The sequence below is a fragment of the Saccoglossus kowalevskii genome, chromosome 18 (genome assembly GCF_978046115.1).
Source record: "Saccoglossus kowalevskii chromosome 18, keSacKowa6.1, whole genome shotgun sequence".
Classification (NCBI taxonomy): domain Eukaryota; kingdom Metazoa; phylum Hemichordata; class Enteropneusta; family Harrimaniidae; genus Saccoglossus; species Saccoglossus kowalevskii.
The window spans coordinates 33,584,215-33,611,082 of record NC_140658.1 but is presented as its reverse complement, the minus strand read 5'-3'; the positions used below and the strand labels follow the sequence as shown (position 1 = coordinate 33,611,082).

The following is a 26,868-nucleotide window of genomic DNA, read 5'->3' as shown; positions in this document are numbered from 1 at the left end:
GTCACAGTAGCATGGGCATTGGTGAGCTTGTCACAGTAGCATGGGCATTGGTGGGCAGGTCACAGTAGCATGGGAATTGGTGAGCCTGTCACAGTAGCATGGGAATTGGTGAGCCTGTCACAGTAGCATGGGCATTGGTGAGCTTGTCACAGTAGCATGGGCATTGGTGGGCTTGTCACAGTAGCATGGGAATTGGTGGGCTTGTCACAGTAGCATGGGCATTGGTGTGCTTTCCACAGTAGCATGGGAATTGGTGAGCTTGTCACAATAGCATGGGCATTGGTGGGCTTGTCACAGTAGCATGGGAATTGGTGGGCATGTCATAGTAGCATGGGCATTGCTGGGCAGGTCACAGTAGCATGGGAATTGGTGAGCTTGTCACAGTAGCATGGGCATTGGTGGGCATGTCACAGTAGCATGGGAATTGGTGGGCATGTCACAGTAGCATGGGAATCGGTGTGCTTTCCACAGTAGCATGGGCATTGGTGAGCTTGTCACAGTAGCATGGGCATTGGTGGGCTTGTCACAGTAGCATGGGCATTGGTGGGCATGTCACAGTAGCATGGGAATTGGTGGGCATGTCACAGTAGCATGGGAATTGGTGAGCCTGTCACAGTAGCATGGGCATTGGTGAGCTTGTCGAAGTAGCATGGGCATTGGTGGGCTTGTCACAGTAGCATGGGAATTGGTGAGCTTGTCACAGTAGCATGGGCATTGGTGGGCATGTCACAGTAGCATGGGAATTGGTGGGCATGTCACAGTAGCATGGGAATTGGTGAGCCTGTCACAGTAGCATGGGCATTGGTGAGCTTGTCACAGTAGCATGGGCATTGGTGGGCATGTCACAGTAGCATGGGCATTGGTGGGCATGTCACAGTAGCATGGGAATTGGTGGGCATGTCATAGTAGCATGGGCATTGCTGGGCAGGTCACAGTAGCATGGGAATTGGTGAGCTTGTCACAGTAGCATGGGCATTGGTGGGCATGTCACAGTAGCATGGGAATTGGTGGGCATGTCACAGTAGCATGGGAATCGGTGTGCTTTCCACAGTAGCATGGGCATTGGTGAGCTTGTCACAGTAGCATGGGCATTGGTGGGCTTGTCACAGTAGCATGGGCATTGGTGGGCATGTCACAGTAGCATGGGAATTGGTGGGCATGTCACAGTAGCATGGGAATTGGTGAGCCTGTCACAGTAGCATGGGCATTGGTGAGCTTGTCGAAGTAGCATGGGCATTGGTGGGCTTGTCACAGTAGCATGGGAATTGGTGGGCTTGTCACAGTAGCATGGGCATTGGTGGGCATGTCATAGTAGCATGGGCATTGCTGGGCAGGTCACAGTAGCATGGGAATTGGTGAGCTTGTCACAGTAGCATGGGAATTGGTGAGCTTGTCACAGTAGCATGGGCATTGGTGGGCAGGTCACAGTAGCATGGGAATTGGTGAGCCTGTCACAGTAGCATGGGAATTGGTGAGCCTGTCACAGTAGCATGGGCATTGGTGAGCTTGTCACAGTAGCATGGGCATTGGTGGGCAGGTCACAGTAGCATGGGAATTGGTGAGCCTGTCACAGTAGCATGGGCATTGGTGAGCTTGTCACAGTAGCATGGGCATTGGTGGGCTTGTCACAGTAGCATGGGAATTGGTGGGCTTGTCACAGTAGCATGGGCATTGGTGTGCTTTCCACAGTAGCATGGGAATTGGTGAGCTTGTCACAGTAGCATGGGCATTGGTGGGCTTGTCACAGTAGCATGGGAATTGGTGGGCATGTCATAGTAGCATGGGCATTGCTGGGCAGGTCACAGTAGCATGGGAATTGGTGAGCTTGTCACAGTAGCATGGGCATTGGTGGGCATGTCACAGTAGCATGGGAATTGGTGGGCATGTCACAGTAGCATGGGAATCGGTGTGCTTTCCACAGTAGCATGGGCATTGGTGAGCTTGTCACAGTAGCATGGGCATTGGTGGGCTTGTCACAGTAGCATGGGCATTGGTGGGCATGTCACAGTAGCATGGGAATTGGTGGGCATGTCACAGTAGCATGGGAATTGGTGAGCCTGTCACAGTAGCATGGGCATTGGTGAGCTTGTCGAAGTAGCATGGGCATTGGTGGGCTTGTCACAGTAGCATGGGAATTGGTGAGCTTGTCACAGTAGCATGGGCATTGGTGGGCATGTCACAGTAGCATGGGAATTGGTGGGCATGTCACAGTAGCATGGGAATTGGTGAGCCTGTCACAGTAGCATGGGCATTGGTGAGCTTGTCACAGTAGCATGGGCATTGGTGGGCATGTCACAGTAGCATGGGCATTGGTGGGCATGTCACAGTAGCATGGGAATTGGTGGGCATGTCATAGTAGCATGGGCATTGCTGGGCAGGTCACAGTAGCATGGGAATTGGTGAGCTTGTCACAGTAGCATGGGCATTGGTGGGCATGTCACAGTAGCATGGGAATTGGTGGGCATGTCACAGTAGCATGGGAATCGGTGTGCTTTCCACAGTAGCATGGGCATTGGTGAGCTTGTCACAGTAGCATGGGCATTGGTGGGCTTGTCACAGTAGCATGGGCATTGGTGGGCATGTCACAGTAGCATGGGAATTGGTGGGCATGTCACAGTAGCATGGGAATTGGTGAGCCTGTCACAGTAGCATGGGCATTGGTGAGCTTGTCGAAGTAGCATGGGCATTGGTGGGCTTGTCACAGTAGCATGGGAATTGGTGGGCTTGTCACAGTAGCATGGGCATTGGTGGGCATGTCATAGTAGCATGGGCATTGCTGGGCAGGTCACAGTAGCATGGGAATTGGTGAGCTTGTCACAGTAGCATGGGCATTGGTGGGCAGGTCACAGTAGCATGGGAATTGGTGAGCCTGTCACAGTAGCATGGGAATTGGTGAGCCTGTCACAGTAGCATGGGCATTGGTGAGCTTGTCACAGTAGCATGGGCATTGGTGGGCAGGTCACAGTAGCATGGGAATTGGTGAGCCTGTCACAGTAGCATGGGAATTGGTGAGCCTGTCACAGTAGCATGGGCATTGGTGAGCTTGTCACAGTAGCATGGGAATTGGTGGGCTTGTCACAGTAGCATGGGCATTGGTGTGCTTTCCACAGTAGCATGGGAATTGGTGAGCTTGTCACAGTAGCATGGGCATTGGTGGGCTTGTCACAGTAGCATGGGAATTGGTGAGCCTGTCACAGTAGCATGGGCATTGGTGAGCTTGTCGAAGTAGCATGGGCATTGGTGGGCTTGTCACAGTAGCATGGGAATTGGTGAGCTTGTCACAGTAGCATGGGCATTGGTGGGCATGTCACAGTAGCATGGGAATTGGTGGGCATGTCACAGTAGCATGGGAATTGGTGAGCCTGTCACAGTAGCATGGGCATTGGTGAGCTTGTCACAGTAGCATGGGCATTGGTGGGCATGTCACAGTAGCATGGGCATTGGTGGGCATGTCACAGTAGCATGGGAATTGGTGGGCATGTCATAGTAGCATGGGCATTGCTGGGCAGGTCACAGTAGCATGGGAATTGGTGAGCTTGTCACAGTAGCATGGGCATTGGTGGGCATGTCACAGTAGCATGGGAATTGGTGGGCATGTCACAGTAGCATGGGAATCGGTGTGCTTTCCACAGTAGCATGGGCATTGGTGAGCTTGTCACAGTAGCATGGGCATTGGTGGGCTTGTCACAGTAGCATGGGCATTGGTGGGCATGTCACAGTAGCATGGGAATTGGTGGGCATGTCACAGTAGCATGGGAATTGGTGAGCCTGTCACAGTAGCATGGGCATTGGTGAGCTTGTCGAAGTAGCATGGGCATTGGTGGGCTTGTCACAGTAGCATGGGAATTGGTGGGCTTGTCACAGTAGCATGGGCATTGGTGGGCATGTCATAGTAGCATGGGCATTGCTGGGCAGGTCACAGTAGCATGGGAATTGGTGAGCTTGTCACAGTAGCATGGGCATTGGTGGGCAGGTCACAGTAGCATGGGAATTGGTGAGCCTGTCACAGTAGCATGGGAATTGGTGAGCCTGTCACAGTAGCATGGGCATTGGTGAGCTTGTCACAGTAGCATGGGCATTGGTGGGCAGGTCACAGTAGCATGGGAATTGGTGAGCCTGTCACAGTAGCATGGGAATTGGTGAGCCTGTCACAGTAGCATGGGCATTGGTGAGCTTGTCACAGTAGCATGGGAATTGGTGGGCTTGTCACAGTAGCATGGGCATTGGTGTGCTTTCCACAGTAGCATGGGAATTGGTGAGCTTGTCACAGTAGCATGGGCATTGGTGGGCTTGTCACAGTAGCATGGGAATTGGTGGGCTTGTCACAGTAGCATGGGCATTGGTGTGCTTTCCACAGTAGCATGGGAATTGGTGAGCTTGTCACAGTAGCATGGGCATTGGTGTGCTTGTCACAGTAGCATGGGCATTGGTGGGCCTGTCACAGTAGCATGGGCATTGGTGGGCCTGTCACAGTAGCATGGGAATTGGTGGGCTTGTCACAGTAGCATGGGAATTGGTGGGCATGTCATAGTAGCATGGGCATTGGTGGGCATGTCACAGTAGCATGGGCATTGGTGGGCATGTCACAGTAGCATGGGCATCGGTGTGCTTTCCACAGTAGCATGGGAATTGGTGAGCTTGTCACAGTAGCATGGGAATTGGTGGGCATGTCACAGTAGCATGGGCATTGGTGTGCTTGTCACAGTAGCATGGGCATTGGTGAGCTTGTCACAGTAGCATGGGCATTGGTGAGCTTGTCACAGTAGCATGGGCATTGGATGAGCTTGTCACAGTAGCATGGGCATTGGTGAGCTTGTCACAGTAGCATGGGCATTGGTGGGCATGTCACAGTAGCATGGGAATTGGTGGGCATGTCACAGTAGCATGGGAATTGGTGAGCCTGTCACAGTAGCATGGGCATTGGTGAGCTTGTCGAAGTAGCATGGGCATTGGTGGGCTTGTCACAGTAGCATGGGAATTGGTGAGCTTGTCACAGTAGCATGGGCATTGGTGGGCATGTCACAGTAGCATGGGAATTGGTGGGCATGTCACAGTAGCATGGGAATTGGTGAGCCTGTCACAGTAGCATGGGCATTGGTGAGCTTGTCACAGTAGCATGGGCATTGGTGGGCATGTCACAGTAGCATGGGCATTGGTGGGCATGTCACAGTAGCATGGGAATTGGTGGGCATGTCATAGTAGCATGGGCATTGCTGGGCAGGTCACAGTAGCATGGGAATTGGTGAGCTTGTCACAGTAGCATGGGCATTGGTGGGCATGTCACAGTAGCATGGGAATTGGTGGGCATGTCACAGTAGCATGGGAATCGGTGTGCTTTCCACAGTAGCATGGGCATTGGTGAGCTTGTCACAGTAGCATGGGCATTGGTGGGCTTGTCACAGTAGCATGGGCATTGGTGGGCATGTCACAGTAGCATGGGAATTGGTGGGCATGTCACAGTAGCATGGGAATTGGTGAGCCTGTCACAGTAGCATGGGCATTGGTGAGCTTGTCGAAGTAGCATGGGCATTGGTGGGCTTGTCACAGTAGCATGGGAATTGGTGGGCTTGTCACAGTAGCATGGGCATTGGTGGGCATGTCATAGTAGCATGGGCATTGCTGGGCAGGTCACAGTAGCATGGGAATTGGTGAGCTTGTCACAGTAGCATGGGCATTGGTGGGCAGGTCACAGTAGCATGGGAATTGGTGAGCCTGTCACAGTAGCATGGGAATTGGTGAGCCTGTCACAGTAGCATGGGCATTGGTGAGCTTGTCACAGTAGCATGGGCATTGGTGGGCAGGTCACAGTAGCATGGGAATTGGTGAGCCTGTCACAGTAGCATGGGAATTGGTGAGCCTGTCACAGTAGCATGGGCATTGGTGAGCTTGTCACAGTAGCATGGGAATTGGTGGGCTTGTCACAGTAGCATGGGCATTGGTGTGCTTTCCACAGTAGCATGGGAATTGGTGAGCTTGTCACAGTAGCATGGGCATTGGTGGGCTTGTCACAGTAGCATGGGAATTGGTGGGCTTGTCACAGTAGCATGGGCATTGGTGTGCTTTCCACAGTAGCATGGGAATTGGTGAGCTTGTCACAGTAGCATGGGCATTGGTGTGCTTGTCACAGTAGCATGGGCATTGGTGGGCCTGTCACAGTAGCATGGGCATTGGTGGGCCTGTCACAGTAGCATGGGAATTGGTGGGCTTGTCACAGTAGCATGGGAATTGGTGGGCATGTCATAGTAGCATGGGCATTGGTGGGCATGTCACAGTAGCATGGGCATTGGTGGGCATGTCACAGTAGCATGGGCATCGGTGTGCTTTCCACAGTAGCATGGGAATTGGTGAGCTTGTCACAGTAGCATGGGAATTGGTGGGCATGTCACAGTAGCATGGGCAGTGGTGTGCTTTCCACAGTAGCATGGGAATTGGTGGGCATGTCACAGTAGCATGGGCAGTGGTGTGCTTGCCACAGTAGCATGGGAATTGGTGGGCATGTCACAGTAGCATGGGAATTGGTGAGCTTGTCACAGTAGCATGGGAATTGGTGAGCTTGTCACAGTAGCATGGGAATTGGTGGGCATGTCACAGTAGCATGGGCATTGGTGTGCTTGTCACAGTAGCATGGGCATTGGTGAGCTTGTCACAGTAGCATGGGCATTGGTGAGCTTGTCACAGTAGCATGGGCACTGGATGAGCTTGTCACAGTAGCATGGGCATTGGTGAGCTTGTCACAGTAGCATGGGCATTGGTGTGCTTGTCACAGTAGCATGGGAATTGGTGGGCATGTCACAGTAGCATGGGCATTGGTGGGCATGTCACAGTAGCATGGGCAGTGGTGTGCTTGCCACAGTAGTATGGGAATTGGTGAGCTTGTCACAGTAGCATGGGAATTGGTGAGCTTGTCACAGTAGCATGGGCAGTGGTGTGCTTGCCACAGTAGCATGGGAATTGGTGAGCTTGTCACAGTAGCATGGGAATTGGTGAGCTTGTCACAGTAGCATGGGAATTGGTGGGCATGTCACAGTAGCATGGGCATTGGTGTGCTTGTCACAGTAGCATGGGCATTGGTGAGCTTGTCACAGTAGCATGGGCATTGGTGAGCTTGTCACAGTAGCATGGGCATTGGATGAGCTTGTCACAGTAGCATGGGCATTGGTGAGCTTGTCACAGTAGCATGGGCATTGGTGTGCTTGTCACAGTAGCATGGGAATTGGTGGGCATGTCACAGTAGCATGGGCATTGGTGGGCATGTCACAGTAGCATGGGCAGTGGTGTGCTTGCCACAGTAGTATGGGAATTGGTGAGCTTGTCACAGTAGCATGGGAATTGGTGGGCATGTCACAGTAGCATGGGAATTGGTGAGCTTGTCACAGTAGCATGGGCATTGGTGAGCTTGTCACAGTAGCATGGGCATTGGTGGGCTTGTCACAGTAGCATGGGAATTGGTGGGCTTGTCACAGTAGCATGGGCATTGGTGGGCTTGTCACAGTAGCATGGGCATTGGTGGGCTTGTCACAGTAGCATGGGAATTGGTGGGCATGTCACAGTAGCATGGGCATTGGTGTGCTTTCCACAGTAGCATGGGCATTGGTGGGCTTGTCACAGTAGCATGGGCATTGGTGTGCTTGTCACAGTAGCATGGGCATTGGTGGGCCTGTCACAGTAGCATGGGCATTGGTGGGCTTGTCACAGTAGCATGGGCATTGGTGGGCTTGTCACAGTAGCATGGGAATTGGTGAGCTTGTCACAGTAGCATGGGCATTGGTGTGCTTGTCACAGTAGCATGGGCATTGGTGGGCTTGTCACAGTAGCATGGGCATTGGTGGGCTTGTCACAGTAGCATGGGCATTGGTGGGCATGTCACAGTAGCATGGGCATTGGTGTGCTTGTCACAATAGCATGGGCATTGGTGAACTTGTCACAGTAGCATGGGCATTGGTGTGCTTTCCACAGTAGTATGGGAATTGGTGTGCTTTCCACAGTAGCATGGGCATCGGTGTGCTTTCCACAGTAGCATGGGCATCGGTGTGCTTTCCACAGTAGCATGGGCATCGGTGTGCTTTCCACAGTAGCATGGGAATTGGTGGGCTTGTCACAGTAGCATGGGAATTGGTGGGCATGTCACAGTAGCATGGGCATTGGTGTGCTTTCCACAGTAGTATGGGAATTGGTGTGCTTTCCACAGTAGCATGGGCATCGGTGTGCTTTCCACAGTAGTATGGGAATTGGTGTGCTTTCCACAGTAGCATGGGCATCGGTGTGCTTTCCACAGTAGCATGGGCATCGGTGTGCTTTCCACAGTAGCATGGGAATTGGTGGGCTTGTCACAGTAGCATGGGAATTGGTGGGCATGTCACAGTAGCATGGGCATTGGGTAAGCTTGTCACAGTAGCATGGGCATTGGTGGGCCTGTCACAGTAGCATGGGAATTGGTGTGCTTGTCACAGTAGCATGGGCATTGGTGGGCTTGTCACAGTAGCATGGGCATTGGTGGGAATAACACAGAAGCATGGGCATTGGTGCGCATAACACAGTAGCATGGGCATTGGTGGGCCTGTCACAGTAGCATGGGCATTGGTGGGAATAACACAGAAGCATGGGCATTGGTGCGCATAACACAGTAGCATGGGCATTGGTTTGCTTGCCACAGTAGCATGGGCATTGGTGAGCTTGTCACAGTAGCATCGGCATTGGTGAGCTTGTCACAGTAGCATGGTGTTACGTTTGAGTTTATTTTATGTATTTATTATTTGTGTAATTTGTAGTTGGGGTTTCATTGAAATGCCATATACAGTACTCATTTCGCCCAACCTCCCGCCCGCTTCCGGATTTCGATCGCTTTTTTTTCGCTCGCTTTGTTCAATTTGACCGCGCAATTTCTGCTTTTTTTTCGACCGCGCAAATCTGGAAGTATCCGCTCGTGCAATCGCTCGCTCGCCTGACAGCGCAACCGCCTGCATTTACAGTTCATTACCTACTGTTTCATGTAGCATGGGCATTGGTGGGCTTGTCACAGTAGCATGGGCATTGGTGGGCTTGTCACAGTAGCATGGGCATTGGTGGGCATGTCACAGTAGCATGGGCATTGGTGTGCTTGTCACAATAGCATGGGCATTGGTGAACTTGTCACAGTAGCATGGGCATTGGTGTGCTTTCCACAGTAGTATGGGAATTGGTGTGCTTTCCACAGTAGCATGGGCATCGGTGTGCTTTCCACAGTAGCATGGGCATCGGTGTGCTTTCCACAGTAGCATGGGCATCGGTGTGCTTTCCACAGTAGCATGGGAATTGGTGGGCTTGTCACAGTAGCATGGGAATTGGTGGGCATGTCACAGTAGCATGGGCATTGGTGTGCTTTCCACAGTAGTATGGGAATTGGTGTGCTTTCCACAGTAGCATGGGCATCGGTGTGCTTTCCACAGTAGTATGGGAATTGGTGTGCTTTCCACAGTAGCATGGGCATCGGTGTGCTTTCCACAGTAGCATGGGCATCGGTGTGCTTTCCACAGTAGCATGGGAATTGGTGGGCTTGTCACAGTAGCATGGGAATTGGTGGGCATGTCACAGTAGCATGGGCATTGGGTAAGCTTGTCACAGTAGCATGGGCATTGGTGGGCCTGTCACAGTAGCATGGGAATTGGTGTGCTTGTCACAGTAGCATGGGCATTGGTGGGCTTGTCACAGTAGCATGGGCATTGGTGGGAATAACACAGAAGCATGGGCATTGGTGCGCATAACACAGTAGCATGGGCATTGGTGGGCCTGTCACAGTAGCATGGGCATTGGTGGGAATAACACAGAAGCATGGGCATTGGTGCGCATAACACAGTAGCATGGGCATTGGTTTGCTTGCCACAGTAGCATGGGCATTGGTGAGCTTGTCACAGTAGCATCGGCATTGGTGAGCTTGTCACAGTAGCATGGTGTTACGTTTGAGTTTATTTTATGTATTTATTATTTGTGTAATTTGTAGTTGGGGTTTCATTGAAATGCCATATACAGTACTCATTTCGCCCAACCTCCCGCCCGCTTCCGGATTTCGATCGCTTTTTTTTCGCTCGCTTTGTTCAATTTGACCGCGCAATTTCTGCTTTTTTTTCGACCGCGCAAATCTGGAAGTATCCGCTCGTGCAATCGCTCGCTCGCCTGACAGCGCAACCGCCTGCATTTACAGTTCATTACCTACTGTTTCATGTAGAAGTGTATCATTTTTGTTTTTTTGATGTTAAAATAAGAATAAATACAATCAAAAATTTATAGAAAAAATATGAAAAAATACGGTGGATCACACGGCCATATACGAACCACACCGAGGTCACGACTCGGTTAGCCTTGCTCAACTGGTTCGTAACCAGTCTTGTGATTGGTTCTTGACAAATGCTGAACAGGCCACGCCTCCAACGATGTCGTGCGTTTGGACTAACCGTTAGGAATTCCCAAATGGAGTAAATTTGTGTAGTTTTCTTGATTTATTCTGCAGATATCGGTAAAATGTAGGTAAGGCTTTGGCGAAATTCGTCTGTTTTTTCGAGTTTAAAAAATGTGAGCTGGCTGGAGCCTTCATCCCTTGTCTATTTCTTACACTAGATACCAGCCGATATACCCCCCCCCCCCCCCCCCCCCCCCGCTCATAGAGACTGCGTATTACAGTTGATTATAGTTCCTGGGCTCCCTGTGGTTACAAACACTATCGTACCTGAATCCCGATTAATTCATAAATATGAATCGATAAGGGTCAATTTCCTGCAATCCTTCAAGATTAAATTTGCCTCCGAAAATCTTTCTAACGATGACCTGGAAGATTGCCATGATTGAGTGCCACCATTTCTGTTTATTCAGTATAATAATACAAATGTTCACCCCAACAGAGGTGGACATACAGTTTTAGCGACCCAAAGAGCAAATTATCAATCGAGGCGAAGCACTACGATAAAGACTTTCCGTTCCCAATAAATAATAATAAAAAAAAACTTCTCGTTCCCGACATTATGAAATTCTTTCGTTTTGGGGGAAAAACCCTGGAAAAAAACAAACTGATTTTGACAAGATAATTTAGAAATTGATATTAAGAATAATTCATAATGAAATGTATTCCATATGTACCCATAATTTTTTTTCATAATTACTGATTACACACGAATATTCCAGAAAACAATAATTTGCTATATTATCTATATTTGTGCCTTTTATTTGTCTTGAATCGTGACTGAATAGAGCTGGATGAAATTACAAACTATGTAGTGTGTTCGACAACTCATGTATGAACAACAATTTTAATAAATATGATTTTACTTGGTAAAATTACTGTATTTTTCTACATAAAAACAAAAGAATTTCACATTGTCTTTATAATCATAGCGTTGTTGGTAATAGTTGAAAATGATACATCCACGTGAACCTGCTTATGTGAGATCGAAGGAGTCTCTGTTTTCAACAGCCGTATACATCTAACTGCGTCATCGCTAAGTTTCCTTGGTGGACCACGAGCTCTGTTCCTTGTTTGCATGTTATCATGTTCACACAATCGCAGACATTATTTGTAAGGATGCCCTTTGAAATGGCACATTTTCTCGATGTTTTAGCGAGGACTCCGCGGGTATATGGCTTGTTCTCACATCAGCATAATTTTCTTCGAGTTCACTCATCGCTTTCCCACATGCACTTCTCGTTCTTTGCTGCTAGCTTTTTTTGCACTCTAATATGTTGTTATTTTTGTCTTTCTAAACATCAAGTTCATTTTTGACATTCAACGAGATCGCTTGAATTTTGAATTTGATGACAGTTCGAATTTATCCACTTTTACAGTGATCAACATTGCGTTCGAGTAGAGTTACTAGTAATTACAAGCCTGATTTAGATTTTTCTTGCGGTGTTTTTCGTCAATGTATTTAATATAAGTGCTTTGGGAAATAACATAATTATATTGCGTGAGTGAAAGAGTTTGGTGAGACTGTCACAACACCTTTTATTTATTTCCAGCGCGCGTGGTCGGCGCCTCTGATTGCGTTTATTTTGTATTTTTGTTTTCAAAATGTATCACTGGCTGCGTTTGTTTTGTTTTCCTCAACAAATTAACTGTTCCGAGATCTCTTGCATTTTTCGTCCGGCTGCTGCCAATCCAATAATTCGTCGCCGCATGTACTCAGACAAGCGATTAATCGTCACAGTCATTATACTAGTAGTTTAAGTCCAATTGATTTTTAGAAATTCAGCTATGCGATAATTATATGTGCAGTTTTGTTTTGCGCACCCAGACACGAGCAAAAGTTAACCAATAGATTTTCTGAACTACAGCATTCGTATTACTTATGCAAATTGAGTAAGGGTCACAGTTCGACTTGCGTAGCAAACGTTACAATATGTCAGGGTGATTTGAAGGCGTCTTTATTCCAAAAAAGAAAAGCAATAGGCGTTGTGTTTTGAATCATCATTAAAACCTAAATTTATTACGAATAAAAACTTTATACATACAGTTTATACATACAATGTACGATCATTATTACTCCAGTGGTCGGTTGGCAAGCGGACGATGTTTCTGAAGCCAGCCATAGCAGGAGCGAGCGAGCGAGCGAACAAAAGCGAACGCGAGCGATCGGAATAAAAGCGGTCGATTTCCGGTCGGAAAGCAGCGAGCGGTCGGAAATTAAGCGATCGGAAAAAAAGCGATAAAAGCGGGAGGTTGGGCGGAATGAGTACTGTAAATCATGTCCCTGTTTCAGATTGCGTCTGACAGGGACTAGTGAGGTATGTAACCATCAGACTTGTACAACTTTGTACCACAAGGATTGAACCTGTCAGAATGGTACCCTCTTAATACATACCTTTTTCCATCTGGACTGAATACTACACTATTGATTGGTCCAAAATGACCTTTAACCCTGCCAAATTCTTCTTCAAATACAAGATGAAAGAATCTGGCATCAAATTTCCCTATTCTTGTTGATGTTGTTGTCACATCCATCGCTTCCTGTCCACCACCTAACACAACCTGCAAAACAAACAGTAACTTCAGGGTAAAAGTTGTTACAATACAGGCTTAACCCTTTGCGCCCCAATGCGGCCATATACGGCCGCTTATTTCTGACCAAAGATAACCCAATTCGGCCGTAAAAGGCCACCCGTTAATGCACTGTCAAAATCCCAATGCGGCCGTAAACGGCCGGTATTTCATAGATTGAAACAGAAGTTGATTCTGATCTCCCATGATCTTTGCATGAAAAAATAAATTGTTGATGAAAATAATTAGAAATACAGGTACGTTCAGACTGAAAATTATATACGAATTGTCCTCGTACTTTTCTTGTACAACGGGTTTTTCGGACGGTGTCTGTGAAGAGCTGTGACAATTTGCATAAATAAACAAACACAGCAGCATGTTTGGTGAAAGTTCATTTATTCTACCGCAGTTTTTATCCAAAATAAACGCATAATACATATAAAATTTATATTCATCTGAACTGGAAACATTATTTAAATAAATTACCTATATAAAATGTTGTTTTTCCTTGTCGGCGAGTTTTTAATGTCGAAAAATCAGACTGTCATCGCAATCAGACTTGCGTGCCAGCAGAGGTCAACACGTGAAAATTGCCGTAGTCGCTGGTTCCGTAAAAAAGGCATCGCAGTTTCGTTGCTATTTTTCACTGCAAGTCCTTATTTCGCCTCTGTTGTATTTCCACTGGATATCCATGTATTTTTTTCATTCACAGTGTTCAAATATCGCTTTAAAATGGGGGTTTTAAACGGGAATATCCAATGACCTCTGTAGGCCAAACGACACTGTCATCAATTACCGTTGGTTTGAATATTTAAACACGATCACTGTGTCGTTGCCCCGGCAATTCCCGCCCTACTGTTCCATATGTATATTCCTAATAAAGAATCCTGCCAAATAAGGAATACTTCTTCCGAATATATGAATAAATTACACACTAATTTGACTGTGGCGGGAATATGCAAGGTTTTTCAGTGGTTGTCAGACACGATCATTCAGTTGACCTCCACTGCGTATTTGCATTTGTTTGTAAACACAGCTGACTTGTAATCGAACGAATTAAATTCCTGTAGAGTATTTTTGGATTTTTTATGCAATTATTCACAACTATTTGTGTGATACGTTTAAAGTTTTAACTCAGTGATGAATTTCCAAACTGTGAGCGAACAGCAGACTGCGGGCCCCAGTACCGGGATGCCACAACAACCGGCCGACTCGGAGCTGTCATCGCAAACTGATCGTGACGCAATTCTGAGATTTTTCGATGAGTCTGATTCAGACACTGAGTTTGAAGGCTTTACAGTGGAAGAAATAGACGAAGGGAGATTGAGATGTGAATTGCTATGTCAAAATACCAACTGTGGCAGTGGCAGTGACATCGATTCTAATGAACTGTTAGACTTGCTGAATGCCGATGCCGACAGTGACTCGGACTCTGATGCCGATGACATCGCCGATACACCAAACATCTGGTCAAATGAAAGGACCGACGTGAACATTCCAGCACATGACGACCAGTTTTCAGGACCAAGACATGGTGTTTGTTTCGACGGGGAACCACTGGATTTTTTTAAATTATATTTTACGGACGATTTTTTGGATTTGTTGGTCGGGGAAACAAATAAATACGCCAGATATAGACAGGAAGTTACCGGGCACGTAGACCGGCATTGGTATGAAACGGACAGAGATGAAATGAGTGCCTATTTCGGTGTTATCATAAATTAGAAACCAAGTGAATTGTAAATAAAATGTGGGTTTTTTTTTTTAAATGAAATGAAACTACAGTGTCCTAGTCTTCTTTTCCCTGTGTACATGTCAACCTACCTGGCTCACACTGAATTGGTAAAAAGTTTTGGGTAATGGGAGTACAAATATGCAAATTAGTAATGGGCCCTGCAACATTGTTGCAACAAAGTATCTATGGTGTGCAAAGGGTTAAATGATGCCAAGGTAAATCAAAACATTGAATTTAGTAAATATATCTATCTGCTACATTAAACTGAAAAGTATTTTGTTATCTTTTCCCATTTTGCAAAGTGGGTATTGATAACTGGATAAGCAACAAGGTATCACCTACCATAGTTTATTTCACCCTTAGCAAAAATTGCCTATACTGACAATATCTCTTGCCACACTGTTTAGTACTTACATGGTCTCTAATTGGTGAAATTGATGCTGAATTAACAGGACGCTCTGTCTTGTATGTTTTCAGATGTTTAAAACTTTGTGTATCAAAAAGCTGCAATGATAACCAAATATGGAAACAGTAAATTTACACATACATGTTTGCAATGCACTCCGTACAATACATTACTTCTGTTTAAACTAACAATAGGTTTGGTGTATGCATGATGTATTATGCTGCAACCAACTACTATATCATCAGGTCAAACCCACACAACTTCTCCTTCATTTCCATATTCACAATTAATGCTATTCAGATATGTTGTATGGTTTGTACATTGTTTACCTTAGCTGTAGTATCTTTAGATGCAGTTGCAATCATAGTGAGGTCTTTATATGGCTGAATATCATTGATTTGTTTAGCATGTTCCCTCACACACACAAGCTGCTCACCATTCTGAAATGACAAATGATAATAACAATAGTGGTGTCTGATGTGCAATAATGTCAACATACTTGGTCCAGAAGGTAATTGGAATGTCTGGTATGTCATAATGTCAACATACTTGGTCCAGAAAGTAATTGGAATGTCTGGTATGTCATAATGTCAACATACTTGGTCCAGAAAGTAATTGGGATGTCTGGTGTGACATAATGTTGACATATTTGTTACAGAAAGTAATTGGGATGTCTGGTATGTCATCATGTCAACATACTTGGTCCAGAAAGTAATTGGGATGTCTGGTATGTCATAATGTCAACATACTTGGTCCAGAAAGTAATTGGAATGTCTGGTATGCCATAATGTCAACATACTTGGTCCAGAAAGTAATACGGATGTCTGGTATGCCATAATGTCAACATACTTGGTCCAGAAAGTAATACGGATGTCTGGTATGTCATAATGTCAACATACTTGGTCCAGAAAGTAATTGGAATGTCTGGTATGCCATAATGTCAACATACTTGGTCCAGAAAGTAATTAGGATGTCTGGTATGCCATGTCAACATACTTGGTTCAGAAAGTAATATGGATGTCCGGTATGCCATAATGTCAACATACTTGGTCCAGAAAGTAATTAGGATGTCTGGTATGCCATAATGTCAACATACTTGGTCCAGAAAGTAATACGGATGTCTGGTATGCTAAAATGTCAACATACTTGATCCAGAAAGTAATTAGGATGTCTGGTGTGACACAATGTCAACATTTTGTGTTACAGAAAGTAATTGGGATGTCTGGTATGTAATATTGTCAACGTACTTGGTCCAGAAGGTAATCAGGATGTCTGGTATGCTGTGATGTCTAGAAAGTAATTGGAATATCTGGTGTGCAGGCAAATTATGTAATTACATTATTTCTATATGCCATATTAGTATTTATAAGAATTATAAGATTAGGGTATGCAAGTTCATGACATATGCAATGAAGAACAGAAACGTGTTTACTTAGTCACAGGAAATGCGTTATGGTAGCAAAATTGCAAGAGAACCTACATTTCTATAGATCCTTATTAAAACAATTAGTTTGTCTGAGAAAACTGATTTGTGTTCATCTCTAGCCATGTCTATTTTGGTAGTGCTACATGTAATTTGCAAATTGTGTGATACTAAATACATATGCAGCGATAATCTTGTTCAATTTTGTTTATGCAATTGAACATTTCCAAGCATCTACTGCTTTCTGTAACACTATTGGTAAGGGCTACATTTGACACACGAAATAGGGTCACTTTTGAACATTCACAAATCAAGGAGATCATTTCTTCATTACATGTTATTGTACATGATTAGAAAGATTACTACATGTCAAAACTGACTGATATGTTTCATTGAAGTCATTGTTGAAAGATATGCAACTTTCCCATTGAAATTAATTTACAATGTGCATAACCAGCAGCTGTACATTAATCTACAGCTGAGTGTACATTAGTGGATATTCCAATAACTGCAAGATCCTGTGAGATACCCTGACAACAGTGGCCATCCATGTGACACAGGTCAAGCTTTGGTTCAAAATGCATCCTAGCATAACATTGTGTGTTGTTTGTTGTCCTAATTTCAACGCTTGAAATGAGTTTGTTTTATTGTTCTTTTTACGTTTATATTATGGATGATGTCAACAAACTTAAAGTGCCACGGCGCAAGAGCCTTTTAAGTAAATTTGAATTTCACGCCCCTTGTAATGGATGGTATCAGGTCTAGATCTGACGATGTCAAATCCGTTGCCTTCGATAAAGTGCAGCAAACAAACATACTCGACTGGCTTAGCGCCCATGCTCGGTTGAGCACCCACACCCCACTTTTGAGACATTGCAAAATGCCTTGAATTTGACTGGTCTGTGATCATTTTACATGATATTCTGGGTTTGGATCATTTTCCACTTAATGTGATCTGTGATTTGGAATGTTGCCAACGTTTTGATTTTGCATCTACTCATTATAGTAATTCCACCAGTGTTGACTGGTGTGGTGTAAGTGACAATTTGCTTACTGAATACACCATTTCAACGCACAGGTGTTTGGCTTCAATTGATATTTCTGCCGATGCTCTTGTTTGTAGGGACACTGATTGTAAGAACACCACACATTTAAATACCATTGATAATTTATAGAATGATATCACAGAAATTCTATGTGAGGTGGCCAAGGACTGCATTCCCTTCAATGCAAAATCAAAGAAAGCTTAGAAAGAACTCCCATGTGCTGAGAGTATTGGAGACACATTAAATATAATTCGAAATTACTTAGCTGAAAACTAATTATGCAAATCAGAAAATTAATATGACCAGATTTGAGTGTAAAACTAATGAGGTCTGCGCAATGTAACAGAAAATCTATGTCTCCAAGTTTAATTGAAATGTGATTAGAACCAAAAAATTATGAATTATTATGCTTATTAGGGAATTAATATGAACAGATTTTTACCCCAAACTAATTAGGTTTGTACATTGTCCTAGAGCATCTTTGTACTAAGTTTCATTGAAATGGAATAATTAGTACCGTGAAAACTCCAAAATTTCGACCCCTCTAAAAATTCGAACGCCTATTTATTTGCCGGGTTTCGGTGTTTTATTTACCTCCAAATTTTCGACTCCACTAAAAATTGACGACTCATTCTTATTCGAAAATTGCGCCCAGTTTTAGTTTTCCCCCAAACGAAAAAAAACCCAATGTGAGCGTTCAAACGGGACCTTCCTCAAAGGCATGAATCCGGGTTTCTGATTGACTGAGAGATTTTTATTTTATTGGTAACGAAAATATATTCTAAATAAACGAAGTTTCAAATAAAAACGAACACAAAAATCTCGGCATGCTGCGTTTCTGAATTGTTGATTATTACTGTACTCAGTAGTGATTATAATAATGTACACAAAATAAATTTGTTGAATGGTTATGAAATACAAATAAAAGTCAACTTAGTAAGCGAATGATTCCGGTCTCGTATAAACGTTTGATGCTGTAGGATATCCGCCATGTTCTCTTAGGTCAAATAGGTCAAATCGCTAATTAACCAATCAAAAGGCTGGATGATGCCAACGTGTTCAAATTACCATAGCTTATTTAAATATGTTAATGTTATTGAACGCAATGCGGAAGAGATTGATGTTGTAGTACGATATTTTGGCTTGGATTTCGATGCGAAAACGGCATGATTTTTTTTTAAATAAAAAAATTAGTTGTTTTTAAAAAATAAACTGGTCATCTGAAGAATAATTTAACATTGTTCACAGTGATAACAGCTCATTCTCGAAAGGAAGCTTACCCGCTCACGCTAGTCACGATAAAAATCATACACGTGTACTCTTGAATAGAGGCTTTGCAGTGACGTCACAAAAATCACTAGGCCGCCATGTTGGATTACAAACAAACCATACGCAACGAAAGCCACGGGGAGGGTGTGGGGTTCTGTTATTATTACATATGTTCCATAGGAAACTTTTGTAAGGGATAATCATGATAATATGCTTGAAATGAAATCAAATTACTATCCGTATATGAAGTAAGTAGATTTAACCTACCACTGACGAAATGATCAGAGCAGGCACGAATGTATGGAAGATTTGACTATTATGTACTGCAGTTTATTTTGATTCGTCCCTGAAATCAAAATCGGTATTTCCACAACCCATATGCAAATGAGGTCCGAGAGCAAACAAAGTAGTCCCTTCAGGAGTACAGTTTTTCGGAATAAACAATATTTAGAAGTACGATATTTTCCCCTTGGGGTACATGAATATACTTGCCGAGTGACATGAAATTTGAACAACAGTAATGGTACTTTTAGGCAGTCACTTATTTTGGCCCAAACTAATTTGCATATCACCCATGCAATAATGTTTTCGGTATTTTCACGGTCGATATGCAAATGAACATGGTATTTTCATTGGCTACCGAACTATTTTTATTTTGTAAACACATTTTCGTTTGCTATTTTTATCCAGTTCAAATCGTTCAACAACATTTTTGGCATGTCAGGTGTACATCATATGGAATACTACGATTGGGAGAACTTAATGTGTGTTGACCACCTGGAAACTGAGTTTTATAAACCTTGAAGGGCTCTCAGAAGATCCACCAGCAGTAAAATCAGCGCTTACTATGGAGCCGGAACCATCAGCATCGAGATACCAGGTTTCTGCTGGCGACGTTGCGGCGTTACTCAGTTCCAAATAAAAATTACCAACGCCAAAAGAGCAACATTTTAACCGGTAATCAAGACTCAGTCAATCCACGACCAGCAAGCAACATCACACACGAAGGTGTAGCGTGCAGCCACAGTCCCTCAACGAAGGACTGTGGTGCAGCTAAGCGACAACCGCTGTCGACGAAAGTCATCCCGTCTGTAGAGTACCGCAGTTGCACGGCATGTTTGCCAATGCACAATTCTGTGGCGGAACTTTTAACTTCAACATAAACTGTGTATCATAGTCGTCCAGTTCAAGTTCTGGTTCTGCCGTGGTCCCAACTAAACGTCAACGAGTTATTTATTCGGACAGTGACTCAGATTAGACGTCTGATTATTTTAATTTCAAACAAACAGTGACACGCGTTCTCCGGGCGCGTTCTACACTGACACGCGCTGCTAGGACGTAACACTTATATTGGAACGTATTAATGGGCAATGGGATTCCCCGACCTAAATTCCATCCCGGTTTGCACGTTCTTTCTTTAATACGAAATAATCAAGTATGGAACATATGTAATAATAACAGAACCACAAATTTCGACGTTCTTTCAAAATTTCTTCAGTCTTTTCACCCTGATTACAAATAACTGTCGGTAGCCTGAAGAATGATTTATCATTGTCTCGATTTCCGCGGTTGCTGCAGTTGACAATAGCACAGAAATTCACCATTATTCCGCACAAAACATGGACAAACCACAGGATATCAAGCTGACAGTGTATTGTTGTCATGGTTTCCATGATTGCATTTGTACTCCAAGATGGCGGATCACGTGTTTCGTGACGTCATGTGGGAAGCCTCTATAGACAGACGTCAATGACTACGGTAAAACTTAGACTCTATTTTAGCCGGCAGGATTGATTGAAATGTCCGAAAAATGACGCCAAAATACACCTTAAAAGTCCCATTTTATTTTCTTAAATCCCATTTTATTTTTTAATCCAAGGGCGAATTTACGGCAGAATTTGGTCCCTCAAATAAGGGACACGTGAGCTTTGATTCTAACCGGATACATTGCACTGGGTCGGGGAGATCGTTTGCTAAACTTCCATGCATCTTTTGTCCAATGGGTACCTGTACTTCGAACATTCGCAAGTTTTCCTAGGTAGTGCGAGACAGCTTTGTCTTTTGACCTATTAGTTTTGTGCTGACCTCTTCTCCGCGTCTTGATGTTTTGTTTTGCTTGTCATGATACTCACTGATTGATGACTTTGTTTAGATTTTGAGTTACAACTCGGCCACGACCTTTGCTATTACCGTGAAACATGAGGAAGTTTACGTCAATTTTTTAAAACTAGCGCCGAAGGCGCATATTAGTTTTTATGTTTATATAAGAGATTGCATACTTACCTTTGGTTAATGAAATTTTAATTTCATAAACAAATGGGATAATTGCCAATTATCATATAATACTGGTTAAATAAAATCGAAATAACAGTGGATAGCTCCCGTAGGGGGCGTCCTTCCCCTGTCATCTGATTTGCATACTTCCAGATCTTTTTGACCACGATATTGATTCGTAGCTATTTATCTGGGGTGGTTTTGGGTGGGAAGGTAAGTATGCAATCTCTTATATAAACATAAAAACTAATATGCGCCTTCGGCGCTAGTTTTAAAAGTTTATTACAGAGTATTGCATACTAACCCCTTTGGTTAATGAAATTTTAATTTCATAAACAAATGGGACAGATTACCAGAGAATATCTCTTGGCAGATAAATACTACCCCACCTGATTATGGAATTGAAAAAATTCCATCCCCCCAACTGTATAACTCCCGCTAACTGAATAATTCTTGCAGTTGCGGAAAGTTACATGCCCTATTGTTTCGTTACAACTTGGCCTGTCACTAGGTAGCCTAACGAGTGTAGGCCCTGTGACTCGGCCGCTAGGTCTTTCAGGTAATAAGAGAGAAAAGTGTTGCTAGTTTTCCAGGACCCGGCTGCTAGCACCTGGGCTAAAGAAGCTCCGCTAGCAAATGCCAGTGTATTACCTATGCCTCTTAAGTCATGCATCTTGGCAGTGACTTTGCCTGCCTCTGTGCTCAAATACTTATCACTATAAGCGTGGTAAACTGTCTCTTTTACCCATCTCGCTAACATGAATTTCGACGCCGCTGAGCTTTGTTTACCTTTTTGGTAACAAACGAACATCGACCTTTGACCCCTTCTGACCCCGGAAGTACGTTTCTTATAATAAGCTAGCGCACGTACCGGACAAAGAATTCTGTCTTGTTTTTCATTGGAAATATTGCTCAGTGCCGGGATAACGATCGGAGTCGCCGTCTCGTGCAGTTTCTGATTTTTTCCTCTGAATTTTACTGATGTCATTAAAATCGCTTTATCGGGATAAAACACAGTAAAATTGTCTTCAAATGACAGAGCGTGTATTTCGCTAACTCGCCTCCCTGAAGCGAGTGCTAGTAGAAAAACAGTCTTTTTCGTCCAGTCCTGTAGTGACGCCAATTCCTTCGGTTCGTATGGGAATTGTCGTAGCGCTTCAAGGCTTACTGACAAGCTCCATGCAGGCGCTTTGTACCTCTCAATGGGGCCCGCCTGTGTAATAAAGCCCTTGAACAGATCGGAGATTGTCGGGTCATCCGAAATGTTTTTGTCTAGGCTTAGTTTGAGTACAGAGTTGATCGCCGATTTATAGTTTTCTACTGTCCCCGGTTTCAACTTTTTTTCGTTGATCAAATAAGAAAAAAACTCCGCTACTTGGGGCAAAGAGGGATAGAGTGGATGTATATCCCCTGCAAGACACCAATTACGAAATTTTTCCCAGTGGTATTGATACAATTCATTTGAGGAATCCCTAAGCCCGGCCGTCGTTGTTTGCGACACTTGGCTTGAAAACCCTTGCGCAATTCTAAATTGCTGGATAGTTTCCACACGTGAAGTTGGTACAGCTCCGGGTTGGTTGGTGTATAACCGCCGGGTTGTGTCAACGTGATTTCTTGTGGCAGGCTTCTCGGATGGTCGGTTAGCAGAGACAGCAGTAACGGAAACCAAGTCTGAGACGGCCAGTTCGGTGCCACTAGAATCATGTGCGAGTTCTCCGATTGTTCCAGTTTTTGTAACGTTCGGTGGATCAATGGAAATGGTGGGAATGCGTAACTGAACATTCCGCCCCACTCCATCTGAAGTGCGTCCCACGTCAGTGACTGTTTGTCCGGATAACGCGTCACAAAAACGGGACGTTTTTTGTTTTCCGGTGTTGCAAACAGATCTACCTGGGGTTCCCCCCACATGTCGAACACTAGGTTTACTGCCGTCTGTGACAGCTCCCATTCTGTGTCGTCGTAGGGTTTCCCCCGGGATAGCGAGTCCGCTACACCATTTTGGACTACCGGTATATGTTTGCACATCAGCTCGACTTTGTTTTGTGCACACCACTTTAGCACTGCTACAGCATGGTCGTTTAACGACTGTGATTTCGTTCCCCCTTCCTTGTTGAGGTAAGCTACTACAGTCTGATTGTCGGATCTTATTAACACGGCCCGGTTTTTTACCACTTTTTTGAAGGATTGCAGGGAGAACTGCACCGCTAGCATTTCCAGTCGGTTTATGTGAAATTTCCTTTGTTTTTCGTTCCACTGACCGTGTGCAATCCCGTCCATGCAGTGCCCTCCCCAGCCCGTCATGGATGCATCCGTCACCAACGTTACTGTCGGTTTCGCCTTGTCCATGGGAATTCCCGCCGTGAGGTTCTTGAGGTTGCCCCACCACGGAAGTGATTCCAGAAAGGCCGGTGTGAACAGTACCGGTTTTTCGTATTTTATCCCGTCCTTTGATAGTCGCATTTTTAACTGTGCGTCTAACACTAGGCGTTGGATCGGTCTGGACTGTAGCGCCGCTCTCGGTACTAAGCCCCTCATCGAAGTTAACATCCCCACTAGTCGCATTACCTGGCGTAGTGTGGCTTGTTTTTGTTTTAGAAATGATTGTATCATTTTTTGTACATTGTCGATTCTGTGCTGGGCTGGTCGGATCATGCCTTTCTCCGCATCCAGTTCCATGCCCAGAAAGACTATTTTCTGCGTCGGTATTAATTCTGATTTTTCCATATTTATCAGAAAACCTAGCTTTAACAGTAGACTGACAGTCCGCTCGGTTGATTGACAAATCAGGTTCCGATTTTGACTTTTTATCAGCCAGTCGTCTAAGTAGGGGTTGACGTCTGCTGCGTTCTTGTGCAGTAACGCCACCACTGTGCGTAGAACTTTTGTAAACAGAAGTGGGGCTGACGTCAGGCCGAAAGGTAGGACGGTGTACTGATACGTTACACCGTTCACCACGAATCGTAACAAGCGCCTGCTTTCTGTGTGTATTGGTATGTGCAGGTAAGCATCGGTCAAGTCGAGGGACGTCATCCAGTCCCCTTTTTGAATTGACGCTCGCACTAGTGCCGGAGTTAACATTTTGAACGTTTCTTTCTTCACAAATTTGTTCAACTCCTTTAAATCCAGCACCAGCCTGTACCCACCGTTGGATTTCTTGACGGGAAATAACCTCGAGATGAAAGAATTTTTCGGGTTTTGTACCCGCTGAATTACCTTTTTTTCGAGTAGTATTTCCACGCTTTCTTTCAGTATTGTTGACTGAGTAGAGCCCGGTTTCCCCGAAATACATGTTCTTTTTTTGCATTTCGGTTCTTTTATCAACGGTATTCGATACCCGTGTGTTATTATCGATATCACATACGGATCGTTTATAGTTTCTTTCCACCGGGGAATACATTTCTGCAGACGCAGTGCCACCGGCGTCGAGGGACTCACCAACCCTCGGTCGCTTGTGGCGGTATACATTGACATCGCCGATTTCTCCATTTCCCCCTGGAGTGAATGCGGCGTTATATCCCCGTTTAACGTCCTTCCCCCCCTTTTTTTCCAACCTGGAGGGGAGTAGGGACTCTGCCTTACGGGTTTCTGTTTTTTCACCGGTCGATGCGTCATTCTCCCTAGGTCCACGCATTCGGCCGGTTGTTTGTTTATACGATCGCCCACCGACCTGAGGTGCGGCCGACCGTGTTTTTGTTGTGCACGATTGAGTTCCCGCCATCCTGGGCACTGAACAAAATCGCTTAATGCACGATGTTTTGCACGACTTGGTTCCCGCCGACCTGGGCACTGAACCGAATCGTTTAATGCAAGTGGTATATGTGTAAGGGGATCTGTGGTTTGATTTGTTTGACAAAAATACTCGGAGACTTGAGTAATATTTGACATGTTTAATCGCACCTTGTTTTGATACATTACCATATTTGCTGACGTATAGTCAGGAAGACTTTTTAGTGTTACCAGTCTGTTTCGAGAATTGTTTATTCTGTCGCTGCTGGTTTTCACTTTTTCCTTTTGCCTGATTCGGGTTTGCCTTTGCGTTTCCCTTGGGCTGACCCGTAGTAGCTTGGTTAACTGGCTTCGCCTTGGTCGCGATGCTCTGTTTGTTATTAGCGGCTTGCTTGGCTTTAAAGGCGCCTTCGATCATCACACGGTTAACTTTTGCCGCTGCTTTCTCATTCAACTTAGAATTCACAGCGCTGAGTTTTCCGTCGAATAATTTGGTCCCTCTGAAATCGATCGTCGCCAATTCGTTCTTGATTTCAGCGTTGGCGGCTGTCTTTAGCATAGCGGACCAAACTGCTGCACGGCGAGAGTGTTGAATAGTCGCTCGTAACTGGAGGTGACTCTGTATTATGTCAGCGTCGACGACGTTAGTCGCGACCAACAGCGGCTCTAATGTGCTAAACAGTTCATCCTTGGTGATGTTGCCTGTTTTGAATTTCGCTAACTGAATTTGTGTAGTAGTAGTGAACAATTCTCTATGGCTTAATGCAAGAGAAGTGTCCCAAACGTTGTTTTCCAATCTACATAGCGTTGACTGGGACAGGCAATACGGGATGTAAACTTGTGGTTTGCCGAGTGGATGTTTCGTTATACTTCCTTCGGCGACCATTTCCCGGACGCATGGCTCCAGTTCTGGTGGTTGTACGCCGAGAGGTCGTTCGTGCAGGCTGGCGTCGGTACCGACCGGTGTTTTCCACTCATCAGCGGGCGGTATGACTTTTTGGTAGCGTCTGCTCCAATCGTCCCGGTTAGTCCCCAAGAAGTCGTCCTTGGTGGCTGTAGCGGTTTTCTCGGTAACTTCACGATCCCATTTGCCTCCTCCGATCACGCGTTGTGTTATAGCAGCGCCCTGTGTCAGTCGGGGAGACCATGGTAGCATTGCTGAAGTCGCAAAAGTGTCCTTTTTCGGCAGTGTAGACAAACCGATCGAGAAACGTGGGGCGTCCGCCATCGGTGGAATCGGTAGAGGTAAGATTTTCTTGACCATAACCGCACCTTTCGTGATAGCATCGGAGCGGATTTTGAATTCGGGGTCCTCCTTGTCGGTACCACTCGCTGTTGTGGTTTTCGACGAGCCGGCCTCCCCCGCGTTGCTTGTAGCATCTTCAGTAGAAAAAATCACGCCTGCCTCAGCCAGTGAGTCTTCAACATTTTCTCGCACCACTGTTGTGTAGGATTTTTTCTTTTCCGCCTGGAGAGCGCTGACACTCCATGCTTTTGGTGGTACCTCTTCGTCTACTGGGTTTTCCAAAACTTTAATTTTTCTGGTCAGTAGATCCACCTTGTTCTGTAAATGAGCTATAACACTTTGCTCATTGTCAGTCTCCTTTGGACGTTTTTGGCTGGGTTCGTCTGCCAATAGTTCGTCCTCAGCGTTGGTAGGTACCGATGAAACCGAAGACTCCTCCAAATGACGTTTTTTGGATTTCTTCTTTCCTGATTTTCCCGTTGACTTGCGTAGGCGGGAATCCCAGTTCCAAGTTTCTATCAGCCAGGCGAGGCAAACACCGCAGTTGATGTGCCCATTACATTTTCTGCCACATGGAATGCAAATACGGTGATCATCGTAAGTGAGCATCGATATATGGCACTCTTCACACTTTCGTCCGAAAGTGTTTGAATCCGAAGTGCTGGGATGAACGGTGTTCAACTCTCCGGTATCCATATTTTCCGCCATCTTGAAACTGAAGGTGGGCTTTTGAGTTTCGTTAC

At 45.1% G+C, this 26,868-nt stretch overlaps 1 protein-coding gene across 1 annotated transcript in view; it reads right to left on the bottom strand.

Moving 5' to 3' along the window:
• Nucleotides 1-26,868, bottom strand: part of LOC100369369 (eukaryotic translation initiation factor 3 subunit I-like) — a 70,153-nt gene that overhangs the window by 12,887 nt on the left and 30,398 nt on the right. Inside the window, exons 6-8 of the mRNA XM_085492670.1 lie at nucleotides 15,471-15,581; nucleotides 15,150-15,239; nucleotides 12,825-12,991 (exon numbers count right to left, since the gene is read on the bottom strand). Of these exons, the coding sequence (XP_085348796.1) occupies nucleotides 12,825-12,991; nucleotides 15,150-15,239; nucleotides 15,471-15,581 (368 nt within the window). The remainder of the gene's footprint in view (nucleotides 1-12,824; nucleotides 12,992-15,149; nucleotides 15,240-15,470; nucleotides 15,582-26,868) is intronic.